General features: G+C 35.9%; 1 protein-coding gene across 1 annotated transcript; it reads right to left on the bottom strand.

The window, feature by feature from the left end:
* On the bottom strand, positions 1 to 27,109 carry LOC128641146 (dual specificity protein phosphatase 12-like). The gene is made up of 7 exons (XM_053693714.1): positions 26,957 to 27,109; positions 25,009 to 25,291; positions 17,045 to 17,158; positions 15,019 to 15,137; positions 9,408 to 9,498; positions 5,498 to 5,675; positions 1 to 552 (listed from the first exon to the last, which is right to left on the bottom strand). Exons 2-7 carry the CDS (start codon positions 25,260 to 25,262, stop codon positions 391 to 393), a joined length of 918 nt encoding a protein of 305 aa, XP_053549689.1. The 5' UTR covers positions 25,263 to 25,291; positions 26,957 to 27,109; the 3' UTR covers positions 1 to 390.

The raw sequence follows: 27,109 nt of genomic DNA, 5'->3' as shown, positions 1-27,109 counted from the left end.
TTCAAATTTCAAAAAGGTCATTCTTTATTTAAGCATTATTGAAATGTCTCTTTAAAAGACCAACAACCTGGCAAGTAATTATTGGTCGAGAGATGACAAATACAAAGCTATTTTTCAAACAATATAAAAAAATATGGATAAAAGGACTAATCCATGAATGAGTTACTTATCATAAAAAAAAAAATTCAAACCATCTTTAAACAGAGTAATAACATAGAGTTATATTTAATAATAATCCAATCTCCAATTTGCAGCATTCTCAAAAGGGATCAATACATTTTAATGCATATTCAAACCCTTGTTGTCCCAAAGCGAACTGTATTAACTGACTGTTGCTGAATTTTATCTGTAGATAAGTAGAGCGCTCAGTGCTCAGATTTTGTCTCTTGTTCAGGTCTTGCTTTTCTGTAAGCTGCGGATCTGAATGGCTTTCACTTCGTCCACTCTATTCTTGTGAATCTGAAATGCCGGAGTTACCCATCGCCCGCAGGAGCACTGCTCTCCATACCAGTTAAAGGATCCCAACTTGGAGCTGCACTTAGGGCAGAGGAGCTGGAAGAGAAGGGTATTATTAGACAGTGCAGCTAAAAGGAAAATGGCAATCTTAGTGGCATTTCAGTTACTAAAACAACATACGATCAACTTGAAACAGAATCAGTTATTTTATTTAAAGGGATACTCAAGTCAAAATTAAACTTTCAAGATTCAGATAGAACACATACATTTTAAACAACTTTCCAATTCACTTCCATTATCTAAATTTGCACAGTATTTTTATGTGCACAGTTACTGAGGCACCAGTTCCTACTGAGAATGTGCAAGAATTCACAGATTATACTTATATACATTGTGTGATTGGCTGGCTGATGGCTGTTACATGATGCAGTAGGAGGGAAAATAGAACTAACTTTAAAAATTGTCAGAAAGAAATCTTCTACTCATATGTAATTCAAAGTGTTTTTTGCATTGTCTTTTTAAATTGCATTTACGGATTATGTTATTGCACTGTGTTTAGAGGTCCTTTAAGAAATATTATGTGCAAGAATACCACTGTTCTATCTTATAGGGATATTTAACAGTAAATAAATACTAGGTATAATGCTATAATAAAAACAAAGATTAGCCTGATAATCGCACGTAGATGTATTTTTTTTAATTAGTTGTTTAAATATTGAAGATACACACTCTCCTTTACTGCTTGTTTTATATCTGGCACTAACTCTCCTCAGTAGAAGAGAAAGATTAGAGGAAAACCTACATTTCAACACGACAATGCCCATTACTTTATGGAAACCCAGTGAAATCTAGTTAAAGGGACAGTCAACACCAGAATTTTTGTTGTTTTAAAAGATAGATAATCCCTTTATTACCCATTCCCCAGTTTTGCATAACCAACACAGTTATAATAATACATGTTTTACCTCTGTAATTACCTTATATCTAAGCCTCTGCAGACTGTCCTAGGGTTGCCACCTTTTGCCCAAAAAATTTATGGACACTATTTAAGTGGGCGTGGAGGGCATGGCTTGGGTGTGTGGCTTGGGGCATGGCTTGTCACGGCCTCAAATTCATTATGAAATTATATATATATATATATATATATATATATATATATATATATATATATATATATATATATATATATATATATATATATATATATATATATATATAATAAACAGCATACAGAAGAAACTTGCACTCGCTGGATTTTTCAAAAACAGATTTTACTTGTTACCGGGTAACGTTTCGGGGATAATGTATCCCCTTCCTCAGACGTCTGAGGAAGGGGATACATTATCCCCGAAACGTTACACGGTCACAAGTAAAATCTGTTTTTGAAAAATCCAGCGAGTGCAAGTTTCTTCTGTATGCTGTTTATTATTATTATCTACTAGCACCCTGGTAGTTGACGTTTAAGTGAGAGTGCACTTCTCTGCTACATTATATATATCCAAAGGACTTACATTAATATCCACTTTATTCTGTGAACGTTTTCGAGCTGATTTGGAGTGTGCTTTTTTCCTCAATACTGCATACTCTGTTTGCTGCACCCAAGGCTAGTTTTAGTGAAGTTTGGAGTGCACTTTGATATATATATATATATATATATATAGATATATATATATATATATATATATATATATATATATATCTATCCCAAGTTGAAACCCCAAAACCAAGTAAAATAGTGCTGTAAGTATAGCCGAGAAAATTAATAGAAAAGCTAAACTCAGATTAACAAGTTTAAGAGAAAATATAATTGACACTAACTTTTGGGCAAAAAACTTTACAAAATTATTGGAGCAGTGTCTGGAGATGAGAAAGATGGAGATAAGACCGCGCATTACCTGGGATTGCTAAGCTTGGGGTCATCATGAACCCGTGTGACCGGACTCGGGTAACTAGTGGGCGGGTAACTGGGGTAACTGGTGGGCGGGCGCGCACGCGCAACGTCCTCTCTGTCTGCTGTAGGATGTGACGACTCCCCTCCTGGACTCTGTTCCCCCTCCCACATCATGCTTCGTCTCTCCTGCAGACTCCACCTACCCGGTTAGTAACCCCGCGCTAAGCGCTCCTCTGGCCATCTTATTTTTTGTAAAGTCTGTGCTCACTGCTGCGCCAGGGGAGCGTTCAGCCCGGGGCATTTGAGTCTAGTTCCGGGAGGACACGGGACACAGAGCCTCAGAACGGGACTGTCCCGGTGAAACCGGGGCGGGTGTCAACCCTAGACTGCCCCCTTATTTCAGTTCTTCTGAAAGACTTGCATTTTAGCCAATCAGTGCTCACTCCTCTGTAAAATCCCATGCATGAGCTCAATGTTATCTATATGAAACACATGAACCAACACCCTCTAGAGGTGAAAAACTGTCAAAATGCATTTAGATTAGAGGCAGCCTTCAAGGTCTAAGAAATTAGTATATGAATCTCCTAGGTTTAGATTTCAACTATGAATATCAAGAGAACAAAGCAAAATTGGTTATAAAAGTAAATTGGAAAGTTGTTTAAAATAACATGCCCTATTTGAATCATGAAAGTTTTTTTTGGACTTGACTGTCCCTTTAAATTCTAGGAAAAAGAGATAAAATAAATAATTAAAAGTATACTTCAAAGTTGCTGGGTTGTGTGTTTTTTTTTTTTTTTTTTAACTACACATATTTAAACCATTTATGTTAACACTATAAAATAGTCCCCAGGGATGGATGCAGCCAATACATCTAAAATATTACATTTACTAATTCCCAGCACATACAAAATTACTAAAAAATATTATAAGTGATTGGAATAAAAAATTGAATTGTTGGATAAAGGGTCCAGTCTGTTTTATAGTAATTGTATAACTGAACAGAAACAAGCTGCATAAATATACTTCCTGGTAGTACCTGGACAACTTTATTGACTATTTTTACAATGTTGACGTGTTGAGAACTTTTTCCTTCATTGCACAATGGGGCTGCTTTTAAAACAAGTTTGGACAATATGTTGAATACTGCATAATGAACTAATTTATGTGAAGATATTGACATCCTCTGCCTTTTTTCTTCCCACTGACAGCTGATGAGATGACATAGTAACAAACATTTTGATGGTAGATAACAGTAGGCTCAACAAGTCTGCCTAATATTTCCTTAAATTGTAATAGTAGTTTGTACTATAGCCTTAGGCTTATCTCAGGCGTTCTTAGAGTCCCTCACAGTGTTCGTCTTTACCAGCTGTAACGGCAGTTTATTCCATGATTCAACCACCCTTTATGTGAAGAAGTGTAAATTACTCCTGAACCTACTTCCCTTCAACTTGAGATCATGATCCCTTATTCTGAAATTGCCCTTTTTGTGAAAAATACTCCCAGCCTCGGCTTTATAATCCCCTTAATATACTTGAATGTTTCTATCATATAACCTCTTTCCCTGCTCTCCTATAAGCTATAGATATTATTTAGTCCTTTCCTGGGAAGTTTACATTTTTAGACCAAGTACCACTTTAGTAGCTCTCCTCTGGACAAATTAAAGTTACACAAAAAGAGAGAAGTGCTCAACCAGGGAACGAAAAATAGCGTCATATCTTGTTCTATGGCCAGTTACCACCAGACTGATATACTACAGGAAAGTTCTTCTCTGTGAAAGGCAAATGTTAAAAAGGGACTCTAAAGTCAAAATTAAATTTTTCATGATTCAGATAGAGCATGCAGTTGTAAACAACTTTCTACTTTACTCCTATTATCAATTTTTATTCGTTCTCTTGGTATCTTTATTTGAAAAGCAGGAATGTAAACATAGGAGCCGGACCATTTTTGGTTCAGAACTTGGGTTGCACTTGCTTATTGGTGGCTACATTTAGACACCAAAAAGCAAGCACTAGCCAGGGCGCTGAATCAAAAATGGGCCGGCTCCTATGCTTACATTCCTGCTTTTCAAATAAAGATATCAAGAGAACAAAGATAAATTGATAATAGGAGTAAAGTAGAAAGTTGCTTAAAATTGCATGCTCTATCTGAATCATGAAAGAAAAAAAAAGAAAAAAAAAAAAAAAAAAAAATCGGGTTTACTATCCCTTTAATCAAAAAGAGGCTGCTCCTAGGGTGGTAACTAGGCCATAGAACAAGTTATTACGCTATTGTTCGTTCCAAGGTTGAGCGCGTCTCTCTTTTTGTATATACAGATTCCAGGTAAACAGATGTTTGTACGCAAGAATGTTTTATTTTGGATGTTTGTGTGAGTTTTAGGGGACGATCATCATTTATGGTTAATTTCTATTTTGCTTTGATGATTTTTTAATTAAAAAAAACATTTTACACAAATAATGATGTTTTAAGTCATTTGTATGTGCTGAGAATTTGTACATTTAATATCTTGCAATTATTTTATTTGTTAATATCTCTTATGGGCACTCCTTTAAATGAAGTATGGCAACTCCCCTGCTTTTATAAACACTACAGGATTGGTTGAAAGTACAGACTGAAGTCAGAAGCCTCTAAAATGTCTTAAAGGGACAGTTGTTTCAAAATTAAAATTAACTTGATTGGATAGAACATGACAATTTAAAACAACTTTCCAATTTACTTCTGTGATCAATTTTGCTTAGTTCTCTTGGTATCCATTGCTAAAGAGTAATCCTTGGTGAGCTCAGGAGCGTGCACAATACTTTAGCTATCTGGCAGCAGTGTTTGCAACATTGTTTATAGCATTGTTACAAACACTGCTGCCATAGGCACGTGCACGCTCCACCAAAGAATACCAAGATAACCAAGCAAAATTTGATGAAAGAAGTAAATTGGAAAGTTGTGTGTGGAGTAACGTGCAGAGTAACAAAGTGCATGGGAGGAATTGTGCATAAAGTATTTTAAACTTACATATTTATATTTTCTCATTATATCTTTATTAGATGTTATTTATCAATTAGAAACAAATGAACCACACATTAAAGTATTATCATACATAAAAGAGAAAATGATGCAGCATAAAACTAAAAAAGTAGCTCATTACACCTCTGGGCTTACCTGTCCGTCCATCACCCCCAGCAGCGACGTTTCCATCCACTGAACAGGCTCCACAAAATAGGAAGTGCAGTTTGTAGAATCATTGGCTTTAAGAGTGGTCACCCGCTTGTGGGTGAATGCAGCAGAGCCAGACCCCAAGGCATGATTTAGAATACTTCCTACCCTGAACAAGGAGCGTCTGAGAAGAGAACACACACAATGGATTCCTTAGCTAATGGGTACCTACCAGAGAAAGACAAATTTCCTAATTCAGTCCTCAAAGTACCTCTGAAAACCAGAGTTATACGACTTCCGGACAAGAACATGTGAGTTGAGTCAATGATGGAGCCACTGGCTCACCTAAGCAGGGAAAAAAAATGCTGTCTCTTTAAAATCTGTCTCATTGTAGGGTGTGAGATATCTTCTCCACTAAACTGTAGATATTTGGATAAACAGATAGATACTACTAAATAGTATCAGTTTATTTAACCCCTTAACGACACACGTCCTACAGGGTACATCAAACACAAACTGGTCTTTAAAGACCAACAACGTACCCTGTACGTCGATAGGGGTTTAAAGCGGCTGGAAGTGAGCTGCTTTCAAGGTATTGCCGTGATGCCTCAATATTGAGGCATCACTGCAATACCTTTTTTCAAACACTGATGCAGAGAGAGACACTCTGTGGCCCTCTCTGCATCGGCCAGCGATGGTGCCGATTGTTGGTGGGTGGGAGCAGCTGCAGTGAGCTGGGTGGGCGGCCCATCGCTGGCAATCTTCCGGCCAGCAGTCGGAAACGAGTGTCGGGTGCGGGCCGGAGCGCGCGCGGGGGGTGTGTGCGCATGCACCCGCGATCCGGTATTGATAATGTGGAAGTGGTGGGAGAGGGTGGTGGGTGGCGGTTGTGGGTGGGAGAGGAGGGGGTAGGGTATAGAGGGGGGGGGGGGAAGCTACACTACAGAAAAACAGAGGTTTATTTGAAGAAAAAAAGAAGAAAAAAAAAACACATTTAAATGCAAAGTGGGTCAAAATGGTGGAAAGTAGTTAGTGGGGGGCGGGTTAGAGAGCTCTTTGGGGGGGAATCAATTAGGTTGGGGGCTAAGGGGGGATCCTACACAGCAGAATATATATATATATATATATATATATATATATATATATTATTTTAAAAAAATATATATATAAAAAAAAAGCATTTTATTTTAGTACTGGCAGACTTTCTGCCAGTACTTAAGATGGCGGGGACAATTGTGGGGTGGGGGAGGGATGAGAGCTGTTTGGGAGGGATCAGGGGGTGAGATGTGTCAGGTGGGAGGCTGATCTGTACACTAAAGCTAAAATTAACCCTTCAAACTCCCAACAAGCTTCCTAATTAACCCTGTCACTGCTGGGCATAAAACAAGTGTGGTGCGCAGCGGAATTTAGCGGCCTTCTAATTACCAAAAAGCAATGCAAAAGCTAAATGGGCCCTAGGGACCTCTCACCATATCTCAACTATAATACCCCAATATACACACCTCCATAATATATGCCTCCATATACAGTCTGTATTTACAGTATATTTAGAAAAAAAAGTGTCAGACAGCACAGGGAAAATGAAATACATTGCCCCTTTAAAGGGTATTTTTAACATTTAAAGGGACACTGAACCCAAATTTTTTCTTTCGTGATTCAGATAGAGCATGACATTTTAAGCAACTTTCTAATTTACTTTCCTATTATCAATTTTTCTTCATTCTCTTGGTATCTTTATTTGAAATACAAGAATGTAAGTTTAGATGCCGGCCCATTTTTTGATAATAGGAGTAAATTAGAAAGTTACTTAAAATTACATGCTCTATCTGAATCATTAAAGAAAAAAATTTGGATTCAGTGTCCCTTTAATTGTAGTAAAAAGTAATGCTCAAACCTCTTAAGCTCTCCAGGGAGCAGAGTCCTCCAGTCTTTTTATCTCACTCTACCTATGTCTGTCTTCACTTTTTTTTTTACTCCTTAGATAGCATTGCTGAATATCTTGTTACATTATCACTACTGCTACTACCAATATTTATTTCACTCTGTGCGCAGCACTATTCGAGTCACCAATCTTTCTATAACTATTGGGTGCACATAGAAGGGGTTACTGCTTCCCCCTAAGTAGTACAGCAAGACATAGGCAATTCTACAGCACCACAGAATTTCTTGATAAAAAGTCTTTACTTTATTCTTCACAGATAAAAACTAAATTATGCAACGTTTTGGCCCAACTGGCCTTAAAGGGACAGTACACTGTAAAATTGTTTTTATATGAATGTATTTTCATTGACTTGTTATACCAGCTGCAGAGTATAAAATGTATGAGAAATTGCATTTTCAGGTTTATTTGTGTATATGAAGTAGCTGGTTTTGTGCTTTTAAACCACAGCCTATTAAATGGTTTGAGCTTCAGGTAATATATCTCATTATATTATCACTTTGTGTACACACATTTGCTTCCTTATCTTATATTTGTCTGGAAAACTAAAGCTCAATACATAGAGAGAACAATGGAAAATTATCATTTTATTACTTAACTATCCTGGACCCCACTGGGAGTGTAATTTATTCTGCTGACTGTGTTACTTAGGCTATTCAATAGCTGAGACTTCAGTATCAAAACTTTCAGTATAGGTTGGGAAACCACAAGCTAAATCAGCTATTTCAAAGGCGAAAATAGGGGTAATGGAGCTACTTGTAAACAATTAAACAATTTAATTACACTCCAGCAGGTAAAATGGATCATTGGGAACAATTTAAATGGGAGAATTTTTTGGGGTGAACTGTCCCTGTAAATCATGCATATCAAATTAAGGCCAGTGGGGCTGAAACATTGCATGATGTGTTTTATCTGTGAAGAATAAAGTAAGACTTTTTATCAAGAAATTCTGTGGTGTTGTATAGTTACTCCGCCCCCACTCTCTACGGGTGCTAAACTCAATGTGGTTGACAGTGACTGCCACCCTGCACCTGCACTGTGCAATATTATTATGCTTAGGGTATTTTGCTTTATTTTTCCCCCCTCCTGGAAAAATGTCTGCAGATGCCCATGAATTCAGCCCAGGTACTAAAAAGGGTGTATTGGTTGCTGATTATAATCCTGCGTTTCAAACACATTTGTAAACCCTATCTTAAAGAATTATAAGTATCCAATATATAAAAGGTGTTTAAGATGATAAATGGTGTCACAAACCTGGACGTCTATAAAATTCACCTCTGAAATGTTATAATGCATAAAACCTGCTAACTTTGTCACAATCATTTTCCACCTCTACAAAATGTGGTTTGCACACCCATCAGACTTCCATGCCACTCAAATGAAGATACAGTAAAGGAATAACTAATTGTGCAGCTTTTCCAATGGCGTTCGACACGCTGAGCTCTTGACTTCGTCTTCAATTTCTGGTCTTGAAGACAGCTTAAGTTATAAGCCGAAACATCGACCTTATGTAGTAATTTGTTTATGAATAAATAACGTTTTTGAATCAAGTCCTGTGAGTGATGTGAAGTATATATATATATATATATATATATATATATATATATATATATATATATATATATATATATGACGTGCGGTGAGGTCAGAGGCTGGTGAGGCAGTGGCCATGATATGCCGAGACACACGTATATGCACACACACATGCTCATACAGATGATCTCTCTAACACACACACACACACACACACACCTGCTTTGTCACTCACACATGCTCTCATACTTACACATACAGATGATCTCTCTAACACACACACACACACCTGCTTTGTCACTCACACATGCTCTCATACTTACACATACTGATGATCTCTCACACACACATACACACATAGATTTTCTCATATATGTGTGTATGTAATATGAATGCCACATTACAATTGTCTCTACTTTTGAATTCAACTTATAAACCAACTACCTGCATTTTCTACATCTGAAGAGGGCATCTGTAGTTTGCCCCACAGAATTGGGGTCTAAGGCAAAGACCTCTTTTGGCAGCTTCTGAAGTTCTACAGGATGGAAAAAGAGAACAAATTCAGATTATTTATCTCACAACAAGAAATTAATCATGGAGATTAAATTTAAAGGGACAGTAAAGTCCAAATTACGATTCAAATAGGGCATGCAATTTACTTTTAACATTAAGATTGCTTATTTAGAAAGGGTCAGGAAACCCAATTTTATTTTTTCTTTCATGATTCAGATATAGCAATTGATTTTAGTCAACTTTCCAATTTACTTATATTATCTAATTTGTTTTGTTCTCTTGGTATCAGTTGTTGAAAAGGATACCTAGGTAGGCTCGGGAACTGCTGATTGGTGGCTGCACATATATGCTTCATGTTATTGTTTCACCCAGTAATGCAATGCTGCTTCAACAAAGAATACAGGATAATTAAGCAAATTAGATAATAGAAGTGAAAAAATGTTTAAAATTCTATTGTCTTTCTGAATCGTGACAGAAAGATTCTGGCTTTTAGTGTCCCTTTAATAATACACACTGGAGCCAAAGTAATAGTGATAGCCATGACTAAACTATACTATGTACATTTCAAAAATATTACCAAACAACTTAGCAGCCCAACAGGAAGCTGTTTATTTTTTTTATTTTTTTTAAATGTATTATGGTACAAAAATGACAATGGGTGATTATTATTTAACTAGCCCTATAAATTGTGCATGGTTATTCAAATGTTCTTGCATGAGGTTGAAAAAACACGTGGCAAAGGTTGGATCAACATTTACATACAGGCCTATCCGTAAAATATGGAGCACACCATACATTGGGGGAAGGGAATTCCTTGCAGAAATGGTGGTCGTATTACACCTAGATCAGAAGGGGTTAACATAAGCAGACTCCAAAACCTACAGCATCGTACAGACTAATTGGCTGATTTATCAATGTCTGGCATACATGATATGCTACTTCTTAACTCCTGGTTCCGGCGAGCGTGAAGACTCGCGCAGAAACGGGGGTATTTGGCTCTATTCGGGCCATGATAAATTGGCCCCTAAATATCTTCCCACTCCCCATCTTCACACAAAACTATAATAATGTTTCCTTACGTGGGGATATTACTCCAATAAGATGAATACATTTACTAATTTCCTTTATTCACTATTATTTGGAGGAAATAATTTATCATAATAATAATCACCACATCAATTTCTCGCCACCACAAAAACTAACGTTACAGAATTTTCTTTATCACAATAATGCAGTTGCTTAAAGGGACATGAAATCCCAAATATTTTCTTTCTTTCTTCAAATAGAACATACATTTGTAAAGAACTTTTCAATTTACTTCTATTAGCAAGCTTGCTTCATTCTCTTGGTATCCTTTATTAAAGGTGCAGCAATACACTACTGGGAGTTTGCTGAACACATTGATAAGCCAATGAAAAGAGGCGTATATGTGCAACCAATCAGCAGCTAGCTCCCAACTCATGAGCCTACCTAGGTATGATTTTCAACAAAGAAAACTAAGCAAATTAGATGATAGAAGTAAATTGGAAGATTGTTTAAAATTGTGTGCTCAGTATGAATAATGAAAGAAAAAAAAATTGGGTTTCATGCCCCTTTAATTATGTTTAAATTATCTAAATTTCATATTGTAAATTATACGAATTGTTTTTTTACTGCAATAATTTTTCCTAGTACGATGGTTAATGTATTACATGTAGTGTAAAATAAATAATATTATGCATTGGTATATTTAAACAAATGCAGAATAAAGCTGTTGGTAGCGTCATATGGCTTTGTGCAAATCCAGATCTGTGTCTGTTGCACTTTTACACAAAACAATTCTAGCTCCAAAAAGAGCTGAATGAAGCTACATACTACTCGAATGCATGTGCCTAATTCCTACTGAGCCAAGGGTTAACTTCTAGCTAAAATGATTGCAATTGTCTTCTCGATATTTTGCTTTGCATAATTTAAGTTTATTTTATTACAAAATAGATTGTACTCTCACATCTGCTGAATCATTTTGATGTAGCATACGTTTTTCTGTCAAATGTCAAAGTTAGTTACATTTTTATGCCTAATGCATCATGTGACATCCATCAGCCAATTACAAAATGCATATACGTATATAGCCTGTTAATCTTGCTCAGTAGGATCTGGTGCCTCAGAAAGTGTGCAGATAAAAAGAATGTTGCCATTTAGATAATGGAAGTAAATTGGAAAGTTGTTTAAAATGATGTGCTCTATCTGAATCATGAAAGTTTAATTTTTACTTTAAAGGGACAGTCTAGTCCAAATTAAACATTCATGATTCAGATAGGGCATGTCATTTTAGACAACTTTCAATTTACTTTTCTCATCAAGTTTGCTTTGTACAAAGCTAAACCTAGGTAGGCTTATATGCTAATGTCTAAGCCCTTGAAGGCTGCCTCTTACCTGAATGCATTGGACAGTTTTTCACAGCTAGCGAGCATTAGTTCATGTGTGCATATAGATAACATTGTACTCATGCCCGTGGAGTTATTTATGAGAGGGCAGTGACTGGCTAAAATGCAAGTCTGTCAAAAGAACCGAGATAAGGGGACAGTCTGCAGAGGATTCGATACAAGGTAATCATAGAGGTAAAACGTGCATTAATAAAACCGTGTTAGTTATACAAAACTGGGGAATGGGTAATAAAGGGATTATCTATCTTTTTACAAAACAGCTTGGGAGAATTTTTATTCTGAGTTCCATTTTACGATTATCCAGAATGCTACTATATGTGCTGGGGTACAATTACACATTATTCCTGTTTTGTAAGTACAGATTATTACAGGTGCATGCATTGTAGGTCAAATGTACTCAAATTCTGTAACATCACCTGTTCAGTGGCCTGGCAGTTATAATTTACCCAGTGTCAGTGTATATATTAGCTGTGTAGTGAGAAAAAAAACATGCTTCCAGTAAAAGCAAATACAAGTACATTGTAAAAAAGTTGCTCTAAGCAAAAGTAAAATGTGCAGGTGTATTTCAATTTTGGCTGTAATATCCCTTTAACAAATGGGAATATTTTGCACTAAATTTATTTTGGTCTATGATATGCTGTGTTACTTTACAGGCAACCTGATTGGTTCAGGCAGCTATGGGGTAAAGAATGCATGCAGCCAACTGGCTCCATGCAACTGCCGTATAAAATTCACTTTGAGAGAAAGGTCAGTGGTCTAAAGATGGGTTCTCTGAGACGCACACAGATCTTTATACACCCTTGTGAGATACTTATATATGTGAATTAAGGGGTTAACATCAATGTATTACTTTGATATCCCTTCAACAATTCCAAGTTTAAAGTAAAATCAAAATGAAATGTTCATGATGGAACTTGCAATTGTAATCAACCTTCTACTTTGCTTCTTTTATCAATTGTTCTTAATTCTCTTGGTATCCTTTGTTAAACAGTAATCCTAGGTGAGCTCAGAAGCATTCACGTGTTATTAACCACCTGGCAGCAGTAATTGCCACAAAGTTTATAGCAATGTTAAAGGGACATAATACTCATATGCTAAATCACTTGAAACTGATGCAGTATAACTGTAAAAAGCTGACAGGAAAATATCACCTGAGCATCTCTATGTAAAAAAAGGAAGATATTTTACCTCACAATCTCCTCAGCTCAGCAGAGTGAGTTTTGTGTAAAATGTTATACTCAGCTGCAGCCCAGCTGCAGGTAAAAAAAAATAAAAAAAATGAAGAAATGAACAGCAGCCAATCAGCATCAGCAGTGCTGAGGTCATGAACTCTTTTACTGTGATCTCATGAGATTTCACTTAACTCTCATAAGATTTCATAGCAAACTTCCTTACACTGAATAGGGAAATAAGATGAGAGTGCACGTAAGCTCGCCCCTTCCGCCGTCCCGGGACAGACATACTAATTTGCTGCTTAGAAATCCTTTACAATGGGATGTGGCTACTGAGGAACTTTTGAGGTAAAATATCTTTCTTTTTTACATAGAGATGTTCAGGTGATATTTTCTAGTCAGCTTTTAACAGCTATGCTGCATCACTTTCAAGTGTTTAAACATTTGGGTATTATGGCCCTTTAAACATAGTTGCAAACTCTGCTGCCATTGAGTGTCTAAAGTATTCAATGGCAGCATGGTTTGTAAGTATGTATTACTGTAGCAAAAACTGCTGCCAGATGGCTAAAGACACGTGAACGCTCCTGAGCTCACCTATCGTCTTTCTTTAAAAAAGGATACCAAGAGAACTAAGCAAAATTGATAATAAAAGTAAATTGGAAAGTTGTTTAAAATGTCATATTCTATCCAATCTATTGAAGTTTTACTTGTACTTTAATGTCCCTTTCATGTACTTTTTTCACAGATATCCTGCAATATCTATATCATCATGAGACATGGTATTCACGGGAATGACGTCCAACGAATGTAATAAAGAATGCTTACAAACTACGGGCCAGATGATCTAAAGTTCTTGTCTTGTCAGTATGGCGAGGTCCCTCTAATAATGTACTAAATGTAAATTTTAACTTAAAGGGACAGTAAAGTCATAATTAGACATTCATGATTTAGACAGAGCATACCATTTTAAACAACTTTCCAATTTACTTCTATTATTTAATTTCCTTTCTTCTCTTGTTATCCTCTCCTGTAGGTTTATCTAGGTAGGCTCAAGAGCAGCAAATAACCTAGGTTCTAGCTACTGATTGGTGGCTGCATATATATATATATATATATATATATATATATATATATATATATATATATATATATATATATATATATATATATATATATATATATACATATACATATATATATATATATATATATATATATACATATACACACACATACACACACACACATACACACCGATTGTCATTGGCTCCCCCCATGTGTTCAGTTAGAAACCAGTAGTGCATTGCTGCTCCTTCAACAAATAATACCAAGAGAATGAAGCAAATTTGATAATAAAAGTAAACTGGAAAGTTGTTTAAAATTGTATGTTCTACCTAAATCATGAAAGAAAATATTTGGGTTTCATGTTCCTTTAAAGGGACACTGAACCCAAATTTTTTTCATTTGTGATTCAGATAGAGCATGCAATTTTAAGCAACTTTCTAATTTACTCCTATTATCACTTTTTCTTCGCTCTCTTGCATCTAAGCTTTTTTTTTTGGTTCAGTACTTTGGACAGCACTTTTTTATTGTTGGATGAATGTATACACCAATCAGCAAGAACAACCCAGGTTGTTCACCAAAAATGGTCCGGCATCTAAACTTACATTCTTGCATTTCAAATAAAGATACCAAGAGAATGAAGAAAATTTGATAATAGGAGTAAATTAGAAAGTTGCTTAAAATTTCATGCTCTATCTGAATCACAAAAGAAACATTTGGGTTCAGTGTCCCTTTAAGAACTATTTATCTCACTATGCAGGATCCTGGGTGTGACGGTGAGACCACTACATTACAATATAAGATCTAAAAAAGATCCTAAAGATTTTACACAATTTATCTCCATGCTGGCGAGTTTTTGATCATCGGCCCTGTGACACTCACCTGGGTACTTCTCTGTCACTTTTTGTAGGCGATACTGTTTGTAACCTGCACTCGTCATATCCACATCACAGCCCATTGCTTCATAAAGAGAAAGCTGGTTTACAAATTCCTCATTAATTCTGCAATATAAATATTTATTAAAAGCAGATCAACAAAATTGCAATACAACGTATAAACTATTTACTTTTCAATGGTTATTTAAATGAAAATCATGTTTTCAAAACAGAGTTTTGTTGTTCTATAGCATAAATATATAAATAATAAATATATAAAACAAAGGGAGGAATGGCCCAATCAGAAGCATTTTGTGCAGTGATCAAGTTCATCGACACAAAGCACATCAGTAATTGGTCAATGGATTGAAGGAGCAACTTTCTGTAACCTTGTTCTGAACTGAACCAGGAAGAGAGTAGAGACATTTCTAAAGGACCTAGGACCATCAGGGTGAAGGTGGTTGAAGAGTGCTGGTGTTGGTTTGTCAGCCTGGTTTCCTACAAGTTTATTTTGCCACTTATCTTTAAAGAGTATAAACATGGATTTTTTTTAAAGTAATAACAATTATAAAATAAATGCAAAGAATGGGGTAATTAAAATTAATTTTTCCTAAAAAAAACAAAAACTAACAGATCATTTAGAGATACTACAATAAAATTAAGTAGAAGATACACTAGACAGGACAAATTTGTCAGATGTTTTACAAGGGGTTGCAGTATTTTCTATGGTGGTTAACCCTTTCCCGCCAGGACTAATTTGACAAATTGAAATCATGCGATTGTTCATCCGATCGTATGATTTCCAATGATGGGATCGGGTCATTGAAAGCTAACACACGGGGGCCACAGATCAATGTTGTAGAGGCATTAAGGGCCAAAAATAAATGTATGGCTATAAAACACACAACAGATTTCCTAAAAATAGTGATAGAGGGTCAGATATATGTAAGGTTTCAGGGTACCCTCTGTCTTCTGTTCTCATCTCCATATTGACCACCTAAAAGCATACATTTTTATTTCACCTTATTCCTGGGGCCACAAATCCTATAGTTCTTTTTTTCCTGTATAAAATAATTGTGCCATTCATTTAATCTAATAGGATTCTCCTGTGGAATTAAAGCGATACAAAATCCAACATTTATCTTTCATGATTCATATAGAACATGCAATTTTAAACAATTTACTTCTATTAGAACATTGTCTTTGTTCTGAGTTTGTCACAGCTTTTGCAACAAAAGATACAAAGAGAAGTGTGCACATTTCTGAAGCTCTATATGGCAGCAGTTTTACAAGAATGTTATCTACTTTCAAGAGCACTAGATAACAGCACTATTTCCTGCCACTTAGTGCACCAAATGCCTACCTAGGTATCTCTTCAACACAGAATATCATGGGGACAAATCAAATTTGATAATAGAAGAAAACTGGAAAAAAAATTAAAAAAATTGTATATCCCTTTAATAGCTAATTAAGTATATCCTTTTAATAGCTAATTAAGAAGTGCAGGTTAAAGCAATCACGAGACAAGATATTAGCAATCATAGGAATAAAAAGAAAAGAAAAATATGCAATTTTTCCCTACAGAGTTAATCAAGAACATGGTCCATATTGGTATATTGTATTTAATAAAAAAAACAGCATATTTAAAAGATATGTTAGTGAGAGAGTACGTGGGTACCTCAAAAGTATATAACAGCAAGAAATACTTGCTACCCATGTTTAAATCACTCAAATTGTAGTGCTAGGATTATATGGGTTTCATTCCTAAATCCAACAACTGCTGAACATACCAAATAATATACGCATAATATTCGCACAGTTTTTTAATTCTGTACAGTGCTGCATGTTCATTATAACAAACATGTCCAATATACAAAGCTGAATATTTCAGTTATTTATTAACACCCTAGGGCAGGGCCACCTAGATCTATCTTGGTTCCCAAAACCTAAACAAAAATTAAAAAAATGCCTGGCTCCTACGTTTTATCTAAGTTTGCCAAGCCCTGATTTAGTACACAGAATAAAAAACTTACTTGACGTCAGCTTTGAGAGTCTGGAGCTTTGCGTAGGCATCTTCCAATGTTAGCTTGTTGGTGTTCATCAGGTAAGCGGCGACTACAGCAGCACTGCGGCTCACTCCAGCATGGCTGGAAAAGAAAGAGATCCATAAAGGACGGGCAAAAAATGCAATAAATAATTGGCTGCTAGAACAAAGCCAATCAATAAAGACATGAATATTTACATGTGCTATCCGGAAACAGTAATACATGAGTTATAATACCCCTATGTATACATATTTTTATAAAAAGTGATGTGTGGACTTATTTTTAAACAAAAACCCAAACCAAAACTGTGTAAGAAGCGATATACGCCTTAGTTACCATCACCTAGATTACGAGTTTTGCGGTAACAGGGGTGCGGTGTTAACGCAGAGTTTTCCCTCACCGCTCACCTAAAAAGTAACGCTGGTATTACAGGTTTTTTTAAACCCGGCGTTAGCCGCAAAAAGGTGAGCGTAGAGCAGAATTTAGCTCCACATCTCACCTCAATACTAGCGCTGCTTACGGTAGCGGTAAGCTGGCTAAACGTGCTCGTGCACGATTTCCCCATAGGAATCAATGGGGCTGATTCGGCTGAAAAAAAACCTAACACCTGCAAAAAAGCAGCGTTCAGCTCTTAACGCAGCCCCATTGATTCCTATGGGGAAACACATTTTATGTCTACACCTAACACCCTAACATGAACCCTGAGTCTAAACACCCCTAATCTTACACTTATTAACCCCTAATCTGCCGCCCCCGACATCGCCGCCACCTGCATTTTATTATTAACCCCTAATCTGCCGCTCCGGACACCGCCACCACCTACATTATAGTTATTAACAGTTACATTGTAGCCATCTTAGGATTTATTTTTATTTTACAGACAAGTTTGTATTTATTTTAACTAGGTACAATAGTTATTAAATAGTTATTAACTATGTAATAACTTCCTAGTTAAAATATTAACACATTTACCTGTAAAATAAACCCTAACCTAAGTTACAATTACACCTAACACTACACTATAATTAAATTAATTACCTAAACTAACTACAATTAAATAAACTAGTACGAAAAAAAACAAAATACTAAATTACAGAAAATAATAAAATAATTAAAAAATTTTAAAACTAATTACACCTAATCTAATCCACCTAATAAAATAAAAAAGCCCCCCAAAATAATAAAAATGCCTACCCTACACTTAATTACAAATAGCCCTTTAAAGGGCCTTTTGCGGGGCATTGCCCCAAAGTAATCAGCTCTATTACCTGTAAAAAAAAAACAAAAACAAAAAAAAACAAACAAACAATAAACCCCCCAACATTACAACCCACCACCCACACACCCAACCCTACTCTAAAATCCACCCAATCCCCCCTTAACAAAACCTAACACTACCCCCTTGAAGATCACCCTACCTTGAGATGTCTTCACCCAACCGGGCAGAAGTGGACCTCCAGACGGCCAGAAGTCTTCATCAGATCCGGGCAGAAGAGGACCTCCAGAGGGGCAGAAATCTTCATCCAGGCGGCATCTTCTAACTTCATCCCTCCGGAGCAGAGCGGGTCCATCTTCAAGCCAGCCGACGCAGAGCATCCTCTTCCAACGACATCCAACTGAATGACGTCATCCAAGATGGTGTCCCTTAAATTCCGATTGGCTGATAGAATCCTATCAGCCAATCGGAATTAAGGTAGAAAAAATCCTATTGGCTGATGCAATAAGCCAATAGAATTGAAGTTCAATCCTATTGGCTGATGCAATCAGCGATTGAGCTCGCATTCTATTGATAGAATCCTATCAGCCAATCAATCGGAATTCAAGGGACGCCATCTTGGATGACGTCATTTAAAGGAACCTTCATTCTTCAGATGGATGTGGTTGGAAGAGGATGCTCCGCGTCGGCTGGCTTGAAGATGGACCCGCTCCGCATGGATGAAGATAGAAGATGCCATCTGGATGAAGACTTCTGCCCGGATCGGATGAAGACTTCTGGCTGTCTGGAGGTCCACTTCTGCCCGTTTGGGTGAAGACGTCTCAAGGTAGGGTGATCTTCAAGGGGGTAGTGTTAGGTTTTATTAAGGGGGGATTGGGTAGGTGGTGGGTTTTAATGTTGGGGGGGTATTGTAATTTTTTTTTACAGGTAAAAGAGCTGATTACTTTGGGGCAATGCCCCGCAAAAGGCCCTTTTAAGGGCTATTTGTAATTTAGTATAGGGTAGGGCTTTTTTTATTTTGGGGGGCTTTTTTTATTTTATTAGGGGGATTAGAGTAGGTGTAATTAGTTTAAAATTCTTGTAATTATTTTATTATTTTTTTGTAATTTAGTGGTTTTTTTAGTAATTTAGTGGGTTTTTTTGTACTTTAGTTTATTTTATTTAATTGTAATTAGTTTAATTTAATTTAGGTAATAAATTTATTTATAGTGTAGTGTTAGGTGTAATTGTAACTTAGGTTAGGGTTTATTTTACAGGTAAATTTGTACTTATTTTACCTAGTTATAATATATACAAAGTTGCCTGTAAAATAAAAATAAATCCTAAAATAGCTACAATGTAATTATTAGTTATATTGTAGCTAGCTTAGGATTTATTTTAAAGGTAAGTATTTAGTTTTAAATAGGACTAATTTAGTTAATTTTAGTTATTTTATTTCGATTTATTTAAATTATATTTAAGTTAGGGGGGGATAGATTTAGGGTTAGACTTAGATTTAGGGGTTAATACATTTAATATAGTGGTGGCGACGTTGTGGGCGGCAGATTAGGGGTTAATAAATGTAGGTAGGTGTCGGCGATGTTAGGGACGGCGATGTCCGGTCGGCAGATTAGGGGTTAAAAAATATATTTAAGTGTTTACGATGTGCGGGGGGGCCTCGGTTTAGGGGTTAATAGGAAGTTTATGGGCGTTAGTGCACTTTTAATCACTTTAGTTAAGAGTTTTATGTTACGGCGTTAGGCCCTAAAACTCTTAACTACTGACTTTTAAATGCGGTATCAGTCTTGACAGAAGAGGCTGTACCGCTCACTTTTTCCAAGACTCGTAATACCGGCGTTAGGCAAATCCCATTAAAAAGATAGGATACGCAATTGACGTAAGGGGATTTGCGGTATGCTCGAGTCGCGGAAAAAAATTGAGCGGTACACCTGTACCTGCCAGACTCGTAATACCAGCGGGCGTTAAAAAGCAGCGTTGGGACCTCTCAACGCTGCTTTTTAAGGCTAACGCAAGACTCGTAATCTAGGCGTATGTGTTTTACTGGCATTTGAGAGATTAAAAGATCATGAAACCCAAAAATGTTCTTTCACGATTAAGAAAGAATATTCAATTTTAAACATCTTTCTAATTTTCTTCTATTATCTAATTTGCTTCATTCTCCCGATATCCTTTGCTGAAAAGCATATCTAGATAGGCTGTTTGGTGGCTGCTTATAGATGCCTCGTGTGATTGGCTCACCCATGTGCATTTCTATTTCTTCCACAAAGGATATCTAAAGAATGAAGCAAATCAGAGAATAGAAGTACATTGAAATATTGTTCAAAATTGTATTCTCTACCTGAATCATGAAAGAAAATGTTTGGATTTAGTGTCCCTTTAATACACTGTTCCCTCCTGGTTACTGCTACAGACAACATAAAAAGGACAGCACATGCTGATAATGAAATAATGGTGTTACAGAACGGCACTGCGCTAGTACTCTCCCAAGGTCAGTCACAACTAACACTTCTAAGGCAGTTGCTCAAACGCCACAGCCCGCCCGATTCAGTCAGTACAAATACATTGCCATTTTTCTCATGCTATCATATAGAATAGGGGTGGTAAACTTTATGAATGCGTGCATTACTAAAATATACCATGGATTCATAAAAATATTTATAAAAACACTACAATTGCAGACAATGAATCCAAGCAATAGACCCCAGAGGTGGAATTCCAGCAAATTTGTCGAGTGCCACCTTGGGCTTTTGTGCCCTATATTTACCTCCCCTGTCTGGCAAGAAAACAATGTCATTTCTAAGGACAGGTACAGTTTAAAAAAAAAAAAAAATTAAATACATTGTGAACTGCCCTTCTTTAGGAAAACAAAACAAGAAAATGCCTTTAATTTAGTATCCTGATGCACTCTCTAACTATAGCCGCATGTGGAACTCATTATTTTCTTTCATTTTTTTTCCCAAGAAGTCTAGTCCAAAAAAAACTTTCATGATTCAGATAGGGCATGTAATTTTAAACAATTTTCCAATTTACTTTCATCACCAATTTTTCTTTGTTCTCTTGGTATTCTTAGTTGAAAGCTAAACCTAAGAGGTTCATATGCTAATTTCTTAGACCTTGAAGGCAGCCTCTTAAGAATGCATTTTAACAGGTTTTTCACCACTAGAGGGTGTTAGTTCATGTTTTTCATATAGATAACACTGTGCTCATGCACGTGAAGTTACCCGGGAGCCATCACTGATTGGCTAAACTGCAAGTCTGTCAAAAGAACTGAAATAAAGGGGCAGTTTGCAGAGGCTTATATACAAGATAATCACAGGAGGTAAAAAATATAGAAATATAACTGTGTTGATTATGCAAAACTGGGGAATGGGTAAAAAAGGGATTATCTATCTTTTAAAACAATAACAATTCTGGTGTAGACGGTCCCTTTAAAATAAACATTCGCTGGATATAAAGGCCTATTCAAGTGTAATAATAAAATTCTCTAATTCTTTGGATAGGTTGAACACATCACTTGCAATTATTATTTAAAGGGGCAGTCTACACCAGAATTATTATTGTTTTAAGATAATCCCTTTATTACCCATTCCCTAGTTTTACATAACCAACACTGTTATATAAATACACTTTTTACTTCTGTGATTAGCTTGTATCTAAGCCTCTGCAAACTACCCCCTTATTTCAGTTCTTTTGACAGACTTGCATTTTAGCCAATCACTGCTGGCTCATAGGAACTCCACGTGCGTGAGCACAATATTATCTATATGACACACATGAACTAACACCCTCTAGTTGTGAAAAACCGTCAAAATGCCCTGAGAGAAGAGGGGGCCTTCAAGGGCTTAGAAATTAGCATATGAACCTCCTAGGTTTAGCTTTCAACTAAGAATACCAAGAGAACAAAGCAAAATGGGTGATAAAAGTAAATTGGAAAGTTGTTTAAAATTACATTCTCTATCTGAATCATGAAAGTTTATTTTGGATTAGACTGTCCCTTTAAGAATAAAATGTTCAAGCTTTATTATTAGAATACAATGTCAATTTATAAAGCACAGTAAACAAAAATAAATCCTACATATGAAAAAGCACTATTTACACACGTTAGATAAAACTGTTTATTTTGATTTTTAAAGTAGACAGGAAGTGCATGTCTGTCTACAACTGAACCTTAAATGTACAGTACAGTTTTTTCTTTGATAATTCAGATAGACAAAACAACTTTCTAATTTACTTTTATTATAAAATTTGCTTTATTCTCTTGGTATCCTTTGTTGAAGAGCAGCAATACGCTTCTGGGAGCAGGCTGAACACAACTGGATAGCCAATGGCAAGAGACATACAACTGCAGCCACCAATCAGCAGCTAGCCCCCAGTAATGTATTGCTGCTCTTATGCCTAAATAACATGCTCTATCTGAATCATGAAAGAAAAAAAAAATTGTTTCATTCCTTTTTTTAAAGGAACATTATATTGCAAAAATGACATGCTCTAATTCGTAAAAACATGTCTTTTAGCACTAGTGACCCTGCAATGCTGTAGGTTGAACACACACTAAGCCAATCAGCAGCGTCAGTTGCACAGCTGGATCGTGCACCTGTCGATTGTATCACCATCTAGTCTTGAACAGTACTTTAACTATGTGTTTATTCCCTTTGGGGTAAATACATAGCACTGCAGGGTTGTTAGTGCTAAAATGACCTGCTCTAATGAATCTGAGCACGCCATTTTTGCACTATAATATCCCTTTAAGGGCTGATTAGCAGAACTTCTATGGTTATACTACCGGTGTAAAGCATATAAACAGTATCTGGCCCCATTTATATTTTTATTCCATGTGACCTAGGTTTTTACTATCTCCAAAAATGTGAAGCTGTGCCACTTAGCTGTGCATGGATGAGAATGTGTATAGTCTTTATAACATTAATTAAAGGGACATTAAACACTATGAGATGGAAATATAAAATGATCCAATTTATATATATATATAAAAAACCTCTGCAATATACTTTCATTATTTATTTTGTCCCCTTTTGCTGTAATTCCATTCTGACATTGTGAGCCGTTTAGTTCCTGTTAAAAATGGAAGCACAGAACAATCCTTGTTTTATAACACTAAAACTTTACACTTATTTTGTCAATATTTAAACAGCTAATGAAGCTGTACAAAATATATTTACGTGTTATTATGAGAGTAATCTTTTCTTTGACTGCATCATTCTACCTAGCATTAATTTAGGGCTAGATTATAAGTGGAGCGCTAAATTATCGCTTGCCCGCAAACGGGCAAATTTGCTAGTTTGCAGGAGTGTGATAATTAACCAGCCAATTACAAGTGGCTGGTTATTGCTACTGCAAGCTCGGTTAAACACAAAGTAATGTAGGGTTAGGATATGTCATTTTTCGACTATTATAGCCCTTTAACTGTATCATTAAACATAAATTGATCAAATGATAAAGTGTGCAACATACATAGAAAACACTTAAGGGGATATGAAAAAAAAATTCTTTCATGATTTAGATCCAATTTTAAACAACTTTCAAATTTACTTCTATTGTCAATTCTGCTCTTGGCATTCTTTGTAAGAGTAATTGCAGGTAAGCTCAGGAGCGTGCACGTGTCCTTACTAGGGTTGCCACCTCAACCATGTTTTCCTGGACACGTATGAGTAACACATGCTGCAGGGTGTGCAGGCAGGAACATGAACAGTGCTGTAGAGGGTCACTATGTGCGCGCGGGCCAGGTGCACAATTCATGTTCCCCTCTGCACACCCTGCAGCATGTGTAACTCATAAGTGTCCAGGAAAACATGGCTGTGGTGGCAACCCTAGTTCTTACCAATCTGGCAGCAGTGTTTGCAACAATGTTTATAGTAAAGTTATTCACAGTTGCCTTTACTGTCCCTTTAAAGTGATGGTAAATTTTCAATAATTGGGAAACATTATTAATCCTCAGTTCTTTCTAACGTAAATCGCTATGTTTTTTCCTTATTTATTTGATTGTTTTCTATAATAAATAATGTTTTACTCACAGAGCGTTATCGCTCCTTCCTCCGCCCACGTCATTACTTCCTGTTATTTTCTATAGCCGGACAGAGAGCAGAACCACCCCTTGCAACGTCATTATATTGGAATGTAAATCTTCAACTTTAGCTATGCGCATGCGTTTCATTCCAAATACATGTTATTGTACTGTCAGTCATTGATCCAATGTCTAGCGCATGCGCATCGTTAACTTAGGGCGTGTTTGATGATATCAGTGTTGCTGTTGGTATGTCAAAACACGTGGGATGAATAAATCAATGGCGGCCGTGGTACCGGAGGAGTAAAATATATTAAAATTCAACTATTCCGGACTAAATAATTAAATAGAACGAGCGGTTTGCATGTTTTCATGAATAAAAGTCCACTTAGTTTTTTTATTTTGCATATGAATACAAGTTTGAAGTCGGCTAAGCTTACCATCTCTTTAATATTAGCTAGGTGGTATGCCCATTAAATAGGTTCTAGGGATAACACTGACGCAGTTATATGCAAGCAATGAAACAGTTATATGAAAGCAATGATGCAAAAATAAAATGCTCCAAGCATTAAAGCATTTTCTTTTAGCACTTTTAAGACGCGTTAATAATCATCACAATTCCAGTAATACTTAAGAATCTAGTCATTTTGCGTATTGCGTTTTTTTCATTACCATAAATCCTGCTTCCAATACGTAAATAAAAAGTACCACGCTCACCAGTGAACCAGCACAGATGACCCAACCACTTCCAGGGCTTGTTTTACAAAGAGTAAACATTCTGGCAAACAGCTCAGGAGATCTGCACTCGAGTCATCCAACAAGTGAACATATTTGGTCTGGAACGTATCTATCTGCATCGGCTCCTCACTGTCAATAGTCAAAACATGGGTAATTCCAGCTTCTTGCAACCGTGGAATATCTGCCGCATCACTGATACTGCCGAGATAGAGTCCGGGCAGCACGCAGATCATCTTCTAGAGTCAAGAGTTAGCAATGGATTCTGCAAGCAACCAATAAATTGAAAATAATAGAGAATACATTGAATCCCCTGCTACAAACATAAACAAACATTCATCTATTAGATGTAACAAATAAAAAGAGGCTTTAATGTTATACATACACACACATATACATATACATATATATAACATTTTACAGGTAAAGTAAGAAATTGGGTAATCCTAGCATTACCCAAGCGTCTGTGGGTAAAAGCCCAGCGTAAAATGATAAATCTTCTCAGAGTGCATTGAGTCACCGCATCATGTATGTGTATATATATATATATATATATATATATATATATATATATATATATATACACATATACACATACACACACAATGCACACGTCTTCACTATCTTTTTTGCTTCCGCGATGCCCCGTTTGTAAACCTCATTCCCTAAGGTTTACTCTGGGTGGATGCCAGAGAATTGGCGGGGCACCCCTTCAATTCCTCAGGCAGAGGCAAACAAAAATTGTGTAGATGGGGGAATTACATTACACAGATGCTTGGGTAATGTCAGGTTTACCCGGGTAATGCTTGGATTACCCAATTTCTTACTTTACCCGCAACATATACACACAAACACATAAATATACAGATGTTTCTATCAGTTTCATTTTAGAATAGCATAAGGAGGTGTTTAAATAATATTTCAATCTTCTTTGATAAACATAATTGTTTTACATATAAATACACACGCACAAATATATAAAGAACGTATTTAAACATGTACACGTTTCACATTTAAATTTCCCACTAGAATACAGGACGCCATACCAAAAGATGCAAAGGGAACATATTTTAAACTATGAAATATGGGGTAGATTTGACACATTAATGTCCTTGATTTTTGTTTTCTCATGCGTATTATGATAGTTTTACACAGTTCTACAGTTAATTTATTTGCATTCATCTAAAACATATTCTAAAGCAGAAATAATTGAGAAGTGTATACACAAAATGACAATTGCTTGACAATAATGCAAAAAGATGTTAATGCTACTTTATAAAACATAACTATATTTCAATAGAATAAAATACAATTGTACCCCTTCAGTCAAAAATCTTGGTTTAGTGGTGAGTTTATGCATGCAAATATACATTCTCTGCCAATATTAACAAGATAAAATACATTCTTCCATATGATACTGTAGCAAACCCACTATTATGTGAAACACAGTGATACAGAACAATCTCATATTATTAAACATATACACAGTTTTGTTTTATATAGTAATAATAATAATAATAATACCAGAAAGACTTGGGATATGTATTATCTTTTTATGAGTAATATGGCAAAACAATCTTTTGGAATATATATCAAATCAGGATTTTAACAATCCACAAGATTACATATATCAGTGAAACATGCATTATATAACACTAATGATATTTTAAATTAATAATAATATGGTATACATGTCATATCTATCCTGCAAAAGAGACATAATATGCAGTGTAATGAGTATTATTATCATAAATAGGTGTTATACAATCTTCTACAGTTTCAGAATATAATTAAAGCTGTTACTATTAGTAATAAAAAAAAAAGAAAATATACTGTATATGCACTTGTAATCTAGCATAATCTTATTGCATTACTTTCCCCATAAGTGTAAATACATACAAATAAAATGTGTAGAAATAAAATATCCAACCTTTCTCATCAGAAATATAAGCTGAGTTTCTGTCCTGAATGTGACAGACACAGTTTAAACAAGTATATACCCAGCTGCTGAGCCCTCCTGTGCTGTCACATTGTCACTGCCAGAAGCACAGACAGGAAGATTACACTCTGCAAACATGCTTGC

Source organism: Bombina bombina, chromosome 10 (assembly GCF_027579735.1).
Source record: "Bombina bombina isolate aBomBom1 chromosome 10, aBomBom1.pri, whole genome shotgun sequence".
In the NCBI taxonomy this organism is placed as follows: domain Eukaryota; kingdom Metazoa; phylum Chordata; class Amphibia; order Anura; family Bombinatoridae; genus Bombina; species Bombina bombina.
Note: the sequence above shows the minus strand (reverse complement) of the source record. Positions and strands in the feature narration are given on the sequence as shown.